Source organism: Littorina saxatilis, linkage group LG3, assembly GCF_037325665.1.
Source record: "Littorina saxatilis isolate snail1 linkage group LG3, US_GU_Lsax_2.0, whole genome shotgun sequence".
NCBI classification, from domain to species: domain Eukaryota; kingdom Metazoa; phylum Mollusca; class Gastropoda; order Littorinimorpha; family Littorinidae; genus Littorina; species Littorina saxatilis.
This window is the reverse complement of record NC_090247.1, coordinates 68,047,149-68,063,578: the sequence shown is the minus strand read 5'-3', so window position 1 is coordinate 68,063,578 and position 16,430 is coordinate 68,047,149. Positions and strand designations below refer to the sequence as shown.

General features: G+C 39.9%; 1 protein-coding gene across 3 annotated transcripts in view; it reads right to left on the bottom strand.

Moving 5' to 3' along the window:
- LOC138963093 (phosphatidylinositol-binding clathrin assembly protein LAP-like) overlaps positions 1-16,430 on the bottom strand; it is an 80,786-nt gene that overhangs the window by 54,395 nt on the left and 9,961 nt on the right. For 2 of the 3 annotated variants that reach the window (XM_070335114.1, XM_070335115.1), the window contains exons 2-10: positions 13,809-13,951; positions 13,447-13,522; positions 12,926-13,031; positions 11,610-11,649; positions 10,321-10,377; positions 8,015-8,126; positions 7,319-7,425; positions 5,348-5,389; positions 2,604-2,633 (exon numbers count right to left, since the gene is read on the bottom strand). In XM_070335114.1, the coding sequence (XP_070191215.1) occupies positions 2,604-2,633; positions 5,348-5,389; positions 7,319-7,425; positions 8,015-8,126; positions 10,321-10,377; positions 11,610-11,649; positions 12,926-13,031; positions 13,447-13,522; positions 13,809-13,951 (713 nt within the window). The remainder of the gene's footprint in view (positions 1-2,603; positions 2,634-5,347; positions 5,390-7,318; positions 7,426-8,014; positions 8,127-10,320; positions 10,378-11,609; positions 11,650-12,925; positions 13,032-13,446; positions 13,523-13,808; positions 13,952-16,430) is intronic. The other variant, XM_070335116.1, reaches the window with a different exon arrangement.

Below are 16,430 nucleotides of genomic sequence, written 5' to 3'. Positions count from 1 at the left end.
TCAGGATTACATGGCATGCAAGATAAAGAGTTCAGTAGGACCTTCCCCCATCCTAAACAAAGATTTCAAAAGTGGGAGAGCGTAAGGAATAACAGCTTGTCTTTTTTCACTAATAGTTTCAACAGCAGTAAACAAACTTTCCTTTTCTTCCTATATGTGTTGCCACATTTGTGTCCCCATCTTTTTGACCACAAGCCTGCATACACTGATACTTCAGCGTCATTGTTGGAACATCAGTGTCTGGATCAAGGTGCTAAGATTCATCTTACTCTGCCCATTATGTTTTTCTCAGTCTATTTTAACAGTACAGTACTGACCATTCCACCGGAATATCATACATAGGGATATGGTGTAGGGCAAACTATTAGAAAAGGGAATGATGTAAGGGCAGAAATTGTAAGAGGCTTAACAGGACCAACACCTACTGAAAATCAAAGAAATAATTTAAACTTCACATCCACATACATTCATCATACAATGTACTCCTGAAGTTCATCTTAGTTTTGTTTTGTGTTAACGAGGAAGAATGTACAACAAAAGAGAAAAACCATGCCTTAATAGCAATTTTCACTTCACAGAAAGTTAACATTGATTTCATGAAACGCCTTCAAATCATGCGGAAGAACTTGTTTGAAAATACCTGGTTTCATAGGTGCATTTTGCAAACGTTCTCAGCCAATCTTGAATAGTTCCTTCTTTGTCAATCGTAACAGTTTTCGTGCATTATGGCAAAAACAGTTACTAGCTAGGTTATATTCGCAGAAAAAAAAGAACTTTGGTTTAGCTCATAAAAAAATACATGTACTGCCTGTGCTGCATTTGAAGGCAGATAACAGCTGTACTGTACAGCATATTTGTTAAACATCTCTTCAATACATTTCATCACTGTCTACTGTCCTAATCTAACTTATACAGTTCCACACTACCTACATGCAACGCAGAAATGGTGTTATTTAGCAAGATAAATATACAGCCTGTTCCAAAAGAAACGCAACCAACCTGTTTGCAAAATCAAAGTGCAAAATTTATTTTGCAAATAATATTTCATGAAGTTACATACGTGACGACATAGGGACAACTCAAGTTTCAACTGAGCTGGCAATACAGTAGAAAATAGCAGTGACTTCTTCAGCTGGACTGACGGCAGAATGCCTCGTTTGTCTAAAAATGAAAGAGAGCGTGCTATTGGCATGCTTGCCGCTGGCTAAACGGCCCAAGCAGTCAGTCAGGTCATGAAAAGATTTGGAAATGTACCAAAAATGAAATATGTAACTTCATGAAATATTATTTGCAAAAGAAACGCTGGTGGAGGACACATCCGTTATTAAACGCAGAAAAGACAGCTGCGTCAGAAAAGGGACATAAATTTTGCTTCAATTGTCATTGTTTTCCACTTTTATTGTTAAACCTGTTTTGTTCCACATGTTGTGATTTGGAAATGTACCAAAAATGAAATATGTAACTTCATGAAATATTATTTGCGAAATAAATTTTGCACTTTGATTTTGGAAACAGGTGGGTTGCGTTTCTTTTGGAACAGGCTGTACATATACATACAACGCATTTTCTGCCATGGATGTTGCTTCTAGATAGGTGTACACTACGCACATATTTATTGATACAGGCAAGAGAGACCCTAGTACAATGTACAAACCAAAGTGCTTATCCGATAGTCTTCTGGCTCACAACTGTATCAAAATCACTTCACTAAAAGCAATGACGCTTACAGTTTACTAGTCACAATGTTAATACTATTCCTTGCTGAATTCTTTCTTTCTGAAGTTTCAACTGAGTTTATAAACAGCCGAGGAAGGTGATATAACAAAATATCAACACTGCAGAAGAAATACATGGGAAATCCCGGATCTGAAAGGCAAAAAGAAAGAGAGAGAAAAATGCAATGGGAAAGTGCTTCACACACACCAATATGCTTTGCTGGTTTCTGTATGTTTTTGTTTGTTTGTTTTTATCCAGGCAAGAGTACTGCAAGCTTACTTATTTAGTATAAATGGGTGGCTTGACCCAATGAAAATCATGCTCAAGCAAAAGGTTATCTTTAAAATGTGTGGCTAATTCACAACATGAACTGACTGTTGTCATTTCTCAATCATCTTCATAGCGTGTATGAAATACAATCCAAAGACTAACTGACAATAATGGTAATTCTCCTTGGCATCTCCTTTTTCTTCAAAGGATGATCACGCGTAGCAGGACATAGGAATTTTCCAAGGCAAAACTGCATTCACTTTTTTTTTTAAGAACTAAAAGACTGCATCACCTATGCATGTTTTAGTGACTCATGCCAAACACACCTTGTAGAGCAATCTAGCAGATTACAAAGTTAATCTACTTTTCACGCTTTCAACATGCTATGGAAGATCATTTCAACTGTACATAAGTTAAAAGAGCAGAAGGCAGGGGGGAGAGAGAAAAGCTTTAAGCCAAGCCACTTCCAGGGACAAACTATTCAATTCTGGCATGAAGTTTTGAGCTGTACAGATAGCTTAATTTATGTTAACGTTAGTTGCTTGCATGCCTGAAACGCTCTAATAAGTCTGCTCTCTCAAAGGGCACTTCAGTACAAGCCACGGAACTGAACTCACACTTACTGAGGACGATTGGTTCTTCAACCCCTGAAAACCAAAACAAAATCTGACCACACTGGTCTAACAAAAGTCAAAACAAAGATACTTGCTACAAAGAATAGAAAAATATATGGTACAGTGTCTACACAAACAGGTTAGAACGCTACAAGCATGCAGACTAACTTAATCTAACTTGTATCAATCTAATAGTTAGAAAGACTGCTGGGCAGAGATACTTCCACATTCCATCTTTTTTGAGTGTCTCATCAGTCCACTTTATACTCTTTTTTTTTTTTTTGCATTTCAGGGGGATGGGTAAGGGATTGGGGGGATGGAGTGTGAGGGTGAGCTAGGGGACACACATGAGGGAGATTGCTTGGCAGTTCACATGGTGAAATAATATGTAAAAGCTGGAGTTCTGTTTGTTTAATTTCAGTATCTGATGATGACAAAGCACTCATCACAAGTGATAACTTTGCTGACCGTAATAACCTGTTTCAGTCAAAAGCAAACCATTAACTGACTGCTTTCACTCGCATCTCAATACTAAACAAATCAACTTGTGTTAACCTGGTATCCCACAGGAGTCCATGTTATAGTATTCTCTATGTATCAAACGAGGAGGACATCCGAGAAAAGCGAAAATGTGAAAATGAGTCACATGACTCATAATCAGAATCACACCTGAAGCAGCTTTCAAGATCAATTTACTACGCACCTTACCTGCTTGCAGACTTTAAAAAAAATCCTATCATCTCTATGTGCCTCAAATAATTCTGTAGAATGTCGTTCAAAACTGTTGGGTTTGGGCTTAGAATCCAGGGCTGAGACGCACAAAGCGAAACTTGTTGCCACCCAACTGAGTGGCAACGATCAGCCACGGGGTCCGATTGGTTCAAATCACAACAAATCTCGATTAGAACCAATCCCAACTGGCAGGTGTGTAGCACCCCTTTGGGTGGCATACAGATTCGCTTCATGCACCTCGGGCCCAGATCACTCAAATTTCATTGGTCAATTTAAACGGGTGAGGAGAGGCTTTCAAAAGGATAGGCAAGGAAATTGAGGGCAATCTGGACAAAAAATCATAACTCTGGAGCAAACTTTGGGAGGGCTGCTTTGTATACCTGCTGCAACGTCAGCCCTAGTGACACTTTCTCTCCATCCTCATCCTGTTTCAAACACGATCAACATGGAACAGACATTGTCCTTTTTGACGCATTCTGTGTCCATACAATGGACTGTTGTGTGGGGATAGAAATTCAAGTTTTACGCCCTCACGGCAAAGCCATTAGGGGCATATTCCTGGGTTTTAATGACCGAGGTCTTTTACGTGGTGACACGGGGGTGGGAGATGGATACCGTCTCTGGGTCTGCACATAAAGTTGACCTGTGTCCGTCCCGGCCCGGATTCGAACCAGCGACCTTTCGATCACAAGTCCAGTGCTCTACCATCTGAGCTACCCGGGCCCCCACTGTTGTGTGATACTGACAGGCTCTCTTTATAGCACTCGAAAGATGAAGGGAAGAAAACTGGGTTTAAGTTTAAACTGTCACACAGTGATTGGTGTTGGTAAACTTGTTACAACAAGCACACAAGTTAGTAAAGGAGTAAGCTTGCAGTTGTGATCCAACTAAATGTTCTCATATTGTGCTCAAGACATTCACTTTTTGGAGGATGCAGAACTGTCACCAGCTGAACAAATTCTCAACTATTTATTCCTACGTGATTAAATACATTACTGGAAAGATAAAGAATTTTCTCCTTCTCTACCTTTTACATTTTCAACCCAAGCATTAAATCTATAAATAATAAAAGTAGCTGGATATGTCAGGCTATAAGAAACTAATCCTGCCAAATGCCATGAACCATATTCCTTCATGAGTCACACAAAGATTCAGCATTCAGACCATGCAAATCTGAAATGTACCCAACCTAGTTTATCCAAAGCTTTTTCGTGACAAAATCTACATTCAGGCTTCCCAGTTTCAGCGAATTTTGTTGAATACAACCAGTTTTAATGACAACATGCATTCCATTCTGTTTAGTGCTTTCTGGTGCACTAAAAAAATAAAAAATATTGCCTCTCTGTTGCCTTTTTTCCTAACTGAACTACAAGAAAAGTAAGAATGTGCTAACAAAACAAGCAAGGCGAAATGCATCCAAATGAAACAAAAATATTGACAATTAGGACATGCATTTTCAAACAAAACTTTCTACAACAAAACAAAATGAAACGGCTGAAAACAGAACATGACAGCAAATTAAATCTCATCAACTAATTTGCGACAACAATTTGACTGATGACTAATTCATTGTCGTGACCCCAGAATATACTGCTTACAGTGTTGGATTTATCACTGGAACAAATTTTATGAAAATGTAAAACGTTCCCTGTCAGTCATGTACAATATTTTTATTTATGGGTTTTTTTTACAACTGAAAGTTTACATGCTGTTAAGAGTTTGTAAAGTGCACAACATATGACTTTCTCATTCTACATAATAAAGTATTCAAAGTCTAATTGTCTTGCAGTACATTTCAGGATCAGTCAAATCAGAGTTGGTCAATTTGTTGGATTTTATTTTTTTTCTACCCAAAACAAACAAGGTTTGATGGCGCACGCACACAGTGAGAGGTGAAGGCAGACACAACACATCATGCATCCCCTGAAGAAAGCACAAAGGGCAGACTTACAACAGCGATTTACACCAAACGAATACAGACGCTGCTATTCTCATCTTCTCTTTGCTTCACTCACCTTCGCTAAGTCAGGGATGTCACCTTTGTCTATTCCAACATTCTGAAACAGAAATGGTCAGCTTGTTCTACTTGTTCTGCCATGTAATCAGCTAATATACTTAGCACTTCACATACAGTGTTGTTCCCAAACACAGAGGACAATAGGTCAGTTGGACCTGGATTCAAAATATATATAAATTGGTCAAAATGTCCTGTCCACACAAAAATTGTTGTGCCAGGAGATATCCTGCGGCATGTTAAAATGGACATTCGACCGGCCTTAGGTCAAAACAATTGACAAATCAAACAAGTCGCGTAAGGCGAAATAACAACATTTAGTCAAGCTGTCGAACTCACAGAATGAAACTGAACGCACTGCTTTTTTCACCAAGACCACATACTCGTAGTTTCGTCAGTCCACCGCTCGTGGCAAAGGCAGTGAAATCGACAAGCCATGCAGAATAGTGCGGTAGTGGTTAGCTTACTGAGTTTGTTTTTAATCCAAACATATCATATCTATATGTTTTTGGAATCAGGGACCGACAAGGAATAAGATGAAATTGTTTTTAAATCGATTTCAGAAAATTATTTTCAATAATAATTTTCATATTTTTAATTTTCAGAGCTTGTTTGTAATCCAAACATAACATATGTATATGTTTTTGGACTCAGAAAATGACGAAGAATAAGATGAAATTCTTTTTGGATCGTTTAAAAAAAAAAAATGTAATTACAATTTTCAGATTCTTAATGACCAAACTCATTCATTATTTTTTAAGCCACCAAGCTGAAATGCAATACCAAAATCCGGCCTTCGTCGAAGATTGCCTTGCCAAACTTTCAATCAATTTGATTGAAAAATGAGGGTGTGACAGTGCCACCTCAACCATTACAAAAAGCCGGATATGACGTCATCAAACGTATTTATCAAAAAAAATGAAAAAAACGTCCGGGGATATCATTCCCAGGAACTCTCATGTTAATTTCATAAAGATCGGTCCAGTAGTTTAGTCTGAATCGCTCTACACACACACACGCACAGACAGACAGACAGACAGACAGACAGACAGACAGACACACACACACCACGACCCTTGTCTCGATTCCCCCCTCAATGTTAAACAATTTAGTCAAAACTTGACTAAATGTAAAAAGTATGCGTAAATGATTGAAGATCGAGGCCGAGGAACAACACTGCGTATACCTAATTGCATACTCAGATACATGTACATAACTGATTTTGTCTCCAAGCCCCCTCCCCAGTGTGATATTTGGAATTCTTCTGAATGTGTGTGGGCAAAAGTGTTTCTTTTGTGTGGGGACTGCTTCGTTTAGCTTTGTGAAAACATGTGGATCAATGACATCTGTCATACCAGCTAGCAGAATTATTCCATAGTAGTCTGTCTTCATAACCAAGAGTATGATACATGAGAAACTAAGTTCTGCAAGAGACAATGTGATGTGCATGTACATTCTTGCATCGAAAAATTCAAAGGAGTGTTTATTTTCCTGTATTATTAACATGCACCATTCTTCCATATCTCTTCTTCTTTACCGTTTCAGTTCCCATGCAATAATCCAAACAACTCAATCCTCAGCCTATATACTTGTGCCTGCAAGGGCCATTGAAGTAAAAATAAGAAACAAGAAATTCCTCCGAGGTAGGAAAAACACCCCCGTCCTTACCATTCTGACTGCCACCAACTGAGAAGGTTATTTCCCTTTGACCATTAATATGTCCCTCTATAAGTCCTTGTAGAATCTTAATCCACCAATAACTCCCTAACCGTGTGTTTGACGGGTCCCAATTTTTGTAAGGACCGTCTCAGGAATGTATAGAACCTGTTCACCAAGTTTGGTGACGATCGGTCTGTTCATTCTTGAGATCTATATGCGAACACAAACACACAAACACATCGAGCGAAACCTATACACACCCCTATACCGGGGGTGTAATTATAACCTCAATTCAAAGATCACCAATACATACCTCAGCAACTTTGAGAAATTCTGAGACTTTCTCCATCCGAACCAGGAATTTTTTGTACAGGTCCAAGGCATCTTTACACTGTTTTTTGTTCATGTCAAAGTATTTTTCTGAAACAAACAAAACAAAAAAACATTAATACAGACAGCATTTCATAAGCCTAAGCAACTAGCATCTTGCCCTGAAATAAATGCTCATGCTTGAGAATTGATTTTCAAAGAGGTCTCAAACTGTGGTGTATAAAAAGTGCTTTCAAACATCCTCCCTGGAGCAGTAAGCAAATACATGTTGACCAATGTAAGGGAGACAACCAGAGAAACCATGAGTCCCCCTTACCAAAAGGCAGTACGGCTCTCTCTAACTTAACTATGCACAAAATTCAACATTAAAACTAAAATAACTTAAAAAACGTCTAATCTCACATACTCCACAGACTCTACCTTCCTCAGCAGGCATGAGATCATGAAATAAAATGTAAAAAATAATAATAAATATATTCAGGGTAGGGAAAATAATTACAATATCAAAAGTGTTTTTCTTTTAATTCTTCAAAATTGTGCAATTTGGGGATCTGAAGAACAATCTATGGTGCTTTGAAAATAAACAGTACCTCATGCCTGCTCAAGAAAGACTAGAAAAATCACAACCACTTCCTTCCCGAGTGCAGACTGAAGATCCCCCTCTACTGCGTGTGCTCACCTAATAAGTTGATAACGCCGTCGTTGTAACAGGCGAAGAGACGGATGAGGTCCTTGAATAGGAGCATGAAGGCGGCGTTGATCACACCGTTCGTAAGTTCATTGGGTGTGCACTGAAACATTACAAAACCAATACTTGAATAGGAGCATGAAGGCGGCGTTGATCACACCGTTCGTAAGTTCATTGGGTGTGCACTGAAACATTACAAAACCAATACTTGCACGCCGTTTGCTTTTTCAAAAATCACAAAAGCAATAAATGTCTACGCTGTATGCTCTTTCAAATATTACAAAAGCAATATGTGTATGCTGTCTGCTCTATTAAAAATTACAACAGCAATGTGTATATGCTGTTTGCTCTTTCAAAAGTTACAAAAACAATACGTGTATGCTGTTTGCTCTTTCAAAAATTACAAAAGCAATTCATGTATGCTGTTTGCTCTTTCAAAAATTACAAAAGCAATTCATGTATGATGTTTGCTCTTTCAAAAATTAAAGAGTAATTCATGTATGATGTTTGCTCTTTTAAAAATGACATGCCAGAGAGATACATTAGGTAAGGTTGTGACAGTCAGGCAAACACCACTTATTAAGTGTAGCTGCATGTTCCTTATGAAAAGCAAAATCTCAAGTCAGACATATAGCTATATGACAGTGGTTTGTTATACATATCCAACATGCAAATTAAGACAAATCTGTCAACTTTTTCTAAAAAGATGACAAGATGATAATGATGATGGGAGGATGATTGAAAAAGAGAACAATTACTAGAAAGAAACAAGTCGCGTAAGGCGAAATTACTACATTTAGTCAAGCTGTGGAACTCACAGAATGAAACTGAACGTAGTCCGCCGCTAGTGCAAAAGGCAGTGAAAGTGACGAGCCTGTTTGGCGCGGTAGCGGTTGCGCTGTGCTTCATATCACGCTTTACTGTACCTCTCTTCGTTTCAACTTTCTGAGCGTGTTTTTAATCCAAACATATCATATCTATATGTTTTTGGAATCAGGAACCGACAAGGAATAAGATGAAATAGTTTTTGAATCGATTTCGGAAATTTAATTTTGATCATAATTTTTATATTTTTAATTTTCAGAGCTTGTTTTTAATCCAAATATAACATATCTATATGTTTTTGGAATCAGAAAGTGACGAAAAATAAGATGAAATTGTTTTTGGATCGTTCAATAAAAAAATAATTTTAATTACAAGTTTCCGATTTTTAATGACCAAACTCACTCATTAGTTTTTAAGCCACCCAGCTGAAATGCAATACCAAACCCCGGCCTTCGTCGAAGATTGCTTTGCCAAAATTTCAATCAATTTAATTGAAAAATGGGGGTGTGACAGTGCTGCCTCAACTTTTACAAAAAGCCGGATATGACGTCATCAAAGGTATTTATCGAAAAAATGAAAAAAACGTCCGGGGATATCATACCCAGGAACTCTCATGTCAAATTTCATAAAGATCGGCCCAGTAGTTTAGTCTGAATCGCTCTACACACACACACAGACAGACAGACAGACACACATACACCACGACCCTCGTCTCAATTCCCCCCTCTATGTTAAAACATTTAGTCAAAACTTGACTAAATGTAAAAACAAGAACAAAAACAAGAACAAGAACAAGAACAAGAACATGAACAACAACAACTAGCCTCGTGAAGATTAAAACTGACAGAAGAGAAGTCCGTAGCAAGTCTGTGCTGGCGAAAAGTTGACTGTTTGAATTGGATAAACACGGTTAATGAGACCCCGAACCCCAGGTCCAGTCAGTCTGATCTCAGCACTTCCAGTGTATGTTATGTTTTGCATGCACTGTTTAGACAATCACATCGTCTATCCCCCCGAGAGAAAGCTCTTTGCTGACTGCACTGTGGTAACAACAAAGTGGGACAGCTCCTTCCTGCCTTAACCTCCGTCCCTTTTCCTCCCTCCACCTGCGCCAGTATAAGGTATCCCTTTTCCTCCCTCCACCTGCGCCAGTATAAGGTATTCCTTTTCCTCCCTCCACCTGCGCCAGTATAAGGTATCCCTTTTCCTCCCTCCACCTGCGCCAGTATAAGGTATCCCTTTTCCTCCCTCCACCTGGGCCAGTATAAGGTATCCCTTTTCCTCCCTCCACCCTATAATGTAAGTGTAGTGGGAATTCCCCTGGAAGGGAGAACTCATTTTGTAGTTTTGGTATCTGCAGGTTGAAATGCCTGCAGCTTGTCTGTCAGACACGTGTCCGTCCATGCATGTGTGTGTAAGGGAGTGAGTGGTTGTGCCGTGACTGTAGGAACTACACACTTAAGATCACTTACGTCAAATTCCAACAAGGCGTCCAACTGAGCTTGTAAAACTGGCAATGCTTTGAGTAACTGTTGAGGAGAACAAAGTTTCATCAGAACATTTTCATCAAAAACACATCTATGACAACACTGTTCTTTAAAAGGTGAATCCTAAGTTCAAACACTAACAAACTTACCACCAAACGAAACTCTGCCAGCAAGTCCAGGTACAACAATATCTGAACATCAATTTTTGGCAGTAATAAGAGAAGGTGAAGTGAAATACAAACTAACTGCTGCTCACTTGAATTTACCAAGTCTCTGTCTGCTACCGCAGCGACCCGACATCCCCCCCTGGAGCGTCTGTAAAATTGACAAGTCTGGCAGCGGAACGAAATTCAGAGGTGGTTGGAGCAGTGAGTGCAGGGACGGGGCGGTGTGAGAGGAACAGGGACAAGGAACAGGTGTAAAGACCAAAAACAAAACACAAAAAAAAACCACAAAAAGTCTGTCTGCTTTGCTGTTTGTTGTTTTGAAACCACTCTTATTCTCCCTGAGTAATCTCAAATAAAATTCTCAAGGGAACCCAGACACAGCCAAAGGGATGAAAGCTGAGAATGATCAAGCCGAAAAAATAGGTTTACATGACCCTTATCTTTTTACAGCTTTAATCATATTTTTGCTTCCTGCATTTGTAGAAATTCAGGAAATCTGTCAGGAAATAATCTTTCACGTCAGGAATTCCTGGTTTTCTGGTAGCAACTTTCATCCCTTGCAACCATCCCATGAGAATATTGCGTTCAAATCTACTCCATGTACAATGACTATTCACATACAAACTGTGACATACAGCGAGCACAACAGTTCCCATCTGTGAAACGTGTAAGATTATACAGGGTGTCTCAAAAAAAAGTACCCGACTTTCTTTCAATACTACAGACAAGTCAGTAACTTTATTGAAATCATTTTTGTGTGATATTGTAGTCAGTTCATAGAAGTTTTGTCCCCAGTTCACAGCTTTCAGTTGAGATCGTCTGTTTCTTCACACCACGTGATCAATGTAGCCACCCCGTTTTCCAATGACAGACTGCATCCTCATTGCCATATTGTTCATTACATTGGGGAATGTTTCCTGTGGGATGTTCTGGATTTCTCTGAGAATGTTTGCCTTCAGTTGTTGTAGGTTTCTTGGTCTGGGGTACATATTAGCGTATTAGCTTACATATATATAGTTTTTCCACTTCTTGGTACTGATGTTTCAATGTCTTTTTGGGTACTTTTTTTTAAGACACCCTTTTTATGCACATGTACATATTGCTTACCTTTTCTGCGTTCATTGTTCTCAGAAGTCCATCGTCCTTCCTGGAAAGAGCAAAGTTATTTTATTTGACAGATTTCCCCAAACTGTTGATGTATTACTACCACCACTGATTTGACCTTTGCCCGTCAGTTGATGGCAATTAAGTATTCCTTCTTAACTGACAACTATGGCATGCAAAACTAAAGAAGTAACACTCAAAGATTTTAGCATTAATCTCAACTTATTCAGGATTTACTTGGTTATTCCAAGTCCCAGGTAAACATTTTTTCCTTATAAACATATCCTGCAAAATGTCTCAGCTTTACCCAGAATCAGTCAAAAGATGTTCCCCTGCTGAAAAGTGAATTTGTGTGCCGTAAGCTGAATTACCATGCTTAAAGCTGCATCAAGGATCCTTAACTATCACAACTAACTAACAGGCTTGAGGGGCGCAGTGGCATGGTGGTAAGACGTCGGCCTCCTAATCGGGAGGTCGTGAGTTCGAATCCCGGTCGCTGCCGTTTGGTGGGTTTTTAAGAGTGGAGATTTTTCCGATCTCCCAGGTCATCTTATGTGCAGACCTGCTCGTGATTTAACCCCCTTCGTGTGTACACGCAAGCACAAGACCAGGTGCGCATGGAAAAGATCCTGTAATCCATGTCAGAGTTCGGTGGGTTACAGAAACACGAAAATACCCAGCATGCCTCCCCCGAAATCGGCGTATGCTGCCCGAATGGCAGGGTAAAAACGGTCATACATGTATATAAAAATCCACTCGTGCTAAAAACACAAGTGAACGTGGGAGTCTAAGCCCATGAACGAAGACGAAGAAGAAGACTAACAGGCTTGCTTTCACAGTTATAGGAAATCTGAGAATACCAACCAAACACAACTGCAGAAAGAAAAGTTCACTTGGAGTTGGGACCAAAACCTCAGTGGGTACAATCCCACTCTCAACACCCTGCTTCATAAAACTGTTCCTGTTAACTCAGGCATGGGAATTCCAAAATAGAAAAAACTCTGAAAATAGGCCGAGGTCCAGGGGCCGCCCAGGCCCCAGAAGGGTACAGGGGCAGAGCCCTGTTGGGGGGACCAGGTGGACGAATCCCCCCCGGAAGGAAAACGAATGAACATTTTAGACCAATATTTTGATAGTTTTCGTGTAAGCAAATAATGGATAGAGAGACAACAGTATACATATAATTTAATTTACCTTTTTTTTGCCGCGGACAATTTTTTTATTTTTGCTGAAACGTAATTTCCTTTTTCACGGAAATCCGCTATTTCGCGGACAATTCCCATGCCTGTAACTGCAGTTGAACCTCTTAGTCCACTTACCCTCGTTTCACTTTGCAGAAGTCAAAAGCCATCTGCCTGTAGGACACTGCCTTCTCGTTCATGTATTTTGCATAGCGACGAATAAATGTGGACATGTCATAACCTGCTCATAAAACAAAAAACGGCATATCTTAAAACTAGACCCAATCCATTCAAACTGACAAATATTCATGACCCCTGATTCCCCTGGCCCTTAAACAGTGAGAAAAATATCAGGGAAAAGGTTTGTGGTTGTGTTAACAATAACATACCCAGAAACATGAAAACATGATTAAACAGAAATTAAATAACTGTTCAAACCAAAATTACAGTAAAAACGATCTGCAGATATATATTGGTGTTTTCTGTCGGAAGAATAGTTTAAAAAAAAAAATGAAACAAAGTCTTTATCTGAATATCTTCCCCACCTCATCTTTAAACATTCCAACTTAAAATGTCTTCAAGCTTCCATGCCCACAACCCAAGCAAAGACAGACAGACTGACAGACCGACAGACACACGCAGCATCAGACATAACTAACCTTGGACCCCTGCCTTGTCAACGAACCCACTGAGATTGAAAGAACAGTTGTTGGAAGCCAGGTATTGTGTGAACCTCTGCAACAAGAACAACAGGTAACAAATAATGTATCTGGCATAAAACACAAACACACACACACACACAAACACGCACACACACAAATAATGTACCTGGAGTAAAACACACACACACACACACACATACAAATAATGTACCTGGAGTAAAACACACACACACACACACACACACACACACACACAACACACACACACACACACACACACACACACACACACACACACACACACACACACACACACACACTCAAACACTTACATACACAAACAAGAATGATGCGCTCACCTCGTTGCCATAGTTGACAAGGTTGTGAATTGTGATGAGCGACTTGAAGACCACCACCCAGTTGTTGTGTTGTGTGCGCTCGATCAACAGGTCGGCCAGCTGTGGAATGGACACGTTGGGCTCGTTTGTGCACTGCAACAAATCTGAAACAAGCAAGGATGTGTTTAGTAACAACTGAAATTCTTGCATGCTTGTTCATTACTGCTCCTTATTGTCTTCTGTGCCACAAAATTGGTTCCGTGTCACTCTCACGTACTGCTGTCTTAGTGTTAAGATTATTTACTTCTCTCTCTTATTTGATCCAGTTACACTTACAATATCATTAATATCAATTTATTTATTTGGTGTTTAACGTCGTTTTCAACCACAAAGGTTATATCGCGACGGGGAAAGGAGAGGGGGGGGGGGGGGGGGGGGGGATGGGATAGAGCTACTTGTTAATTGTTTTTTGTTCACAAAAGCACTAATCAAAAAATTGCTCCAGGGGCTTGCAACGTAGTACAAAACTACAATATATGACCTTACTGGGAGAATGCAAGTTTCCAGTACAAAGGACTTAACATTTCTTACATACTGCTTGACTAAAATCTTTACAAACATTGACTATATTCTATACAAGAAACACTTAACAAGGGTAAAAGGAGTAACAGAATCCGTCAGTCGCCTCTTACGACATGCTGGAGAGCATCGGGTAAATTCTGCCCCCTAACCCGCGGGGGGGGGGGGGGGGAGGGTTACACGTATTAATATCAATGCAGAGCTTAATTATCTTAAAGCAGTGACAACTTGACAAGCAACTAGCATCAACAAGTGTGACAAATCAAAACCAAAACAACTTCACAATTTAAACATCAACATGCCATGCAGACACATACTTGAGTTACATGTATGTGTGCGCACACACACACATCCCGCCTCTCTCTCTCTCTCTCTTTCTCTCTCTCTGAGACTCACTCCCACCCTCACTCCCGCTCAAATGAACACACTCATGCATGCACCATATACAAATTATCATAATGCACTCAGTCAAGCCGCTACAGTCCAAATATAAAAATCACACACATGGCACTCTCTCTGTGGTGAATGAAAGTGTGAATAAATGCTCATGGAAAATTGTTATAAAAAGGAACAACATGCGCGTTTGCATCAAAATCAATTGACAGCAGGTCACAAAAACATCCATCCTGGTAAAGATTTTCTTGGTAAGAGCACTCGGTAGTGAACGACAGACTCAACCAATGAGGAAAGACAGCCCTGACCGAATCCACATGGCATGGAGCCAAGACTTTTCCACAACTCCTTCATCTCAGTGGACGACTTTTCCTGATATCTTTCACTTGACACAGAAATATTGATAGTTTTCACTTGATACAAAAAAAATATCGATAATTTTCACTTGATACAGAAATATCCAAATGACAATCAAAGCTCAAGCTACAGCCATGAAAAGACTGACAATAAAATAGTGCTTATAAAGTGATACAATAAACTGTTATTTTGTCATATAATCCCTGCATTTATCTTATTACTGCGTAATGCTGCAGTGATGACACAATGTTGTTCACAGTTGGCCGCGTGTGTGCCAGTAAAAATAACAGCTCTAATGCTGGCAATTCCACGAACTGAGTCCATTAAATAGCCTGGGGGAAAAATCAACTGTTGCAGAGTCACCCTACGATTAAAAACAATAAAAGAAAGCTGACACTATGATTAATAACAATAAAATAAAGCTGACAGTCCCTCATCCCAAGCTGACGGCATCCATCAACAGGCCAGCATCTAATAGTTAACTGACACATCTGTGTGACGTGTGTGTGTGTGTGTGTGTGTGTGTGTGTGTGTCTGGGTGTGCATGTGTGCATGTGTGTGTGTGTGTGTGTGTGTGTGTGTGTGTGTGTGTGTGTGTGTGTGTGTGTGTCTGGGTGTGCATGTGTGCGTGCATGCATGTGTGTGTGTGTGTGTGTGTGTGCGTGTGTGTGTGTGTGTGTGTGTGTGTGCGAGTCCGTGTGTGCATGTAATCAAGCTGTAACTACAGGGTTTCATTTACTAGTGCGCCCTGCGCCATTGGCGCATCAAATCTGAAAATGTCCCATCACTATTCCCTTCAGTGCGTCAAAGGCGCATTGAGATTACGTACCACTGCGCCACCAAATGTACACTTTCCATAGATAAAACGATATAGCGGCTAATTCTCAGATGGCACCATATTGCACCATTTTGCATCTTTGGTAAAAATTAAAAAAACGCGTACAGGCCTCGTTTGTGCATCTTGCCTTCGACTACATGTATGTCCCATCGGAATTTGGCTGAGGGGGACAAATGTCCCATTGCCTTTTTCGCCCAGGCTAAACCCTGTAACTATCATCGCGCAAGCACATGCCTTTCTGTGCCCACAAAGTGTGTGCATGTGTGATTGTGTGTGCACATGTATAATGTGTGTGAGGGACAGAAGAGAGATACAGGGGAGACCGAAGACGAGTTGATCAGAATAGAACACACTACTCTGCTTTATGCATGCAGCGCTTGCACGCTCTCTCTCTCTGTCTCTCTAACATGTGTGTGTCAATATGTTTGCACCTTTATGCAGGCAATAATGCATAGCCTGAAGTGAGAAAAAAAATA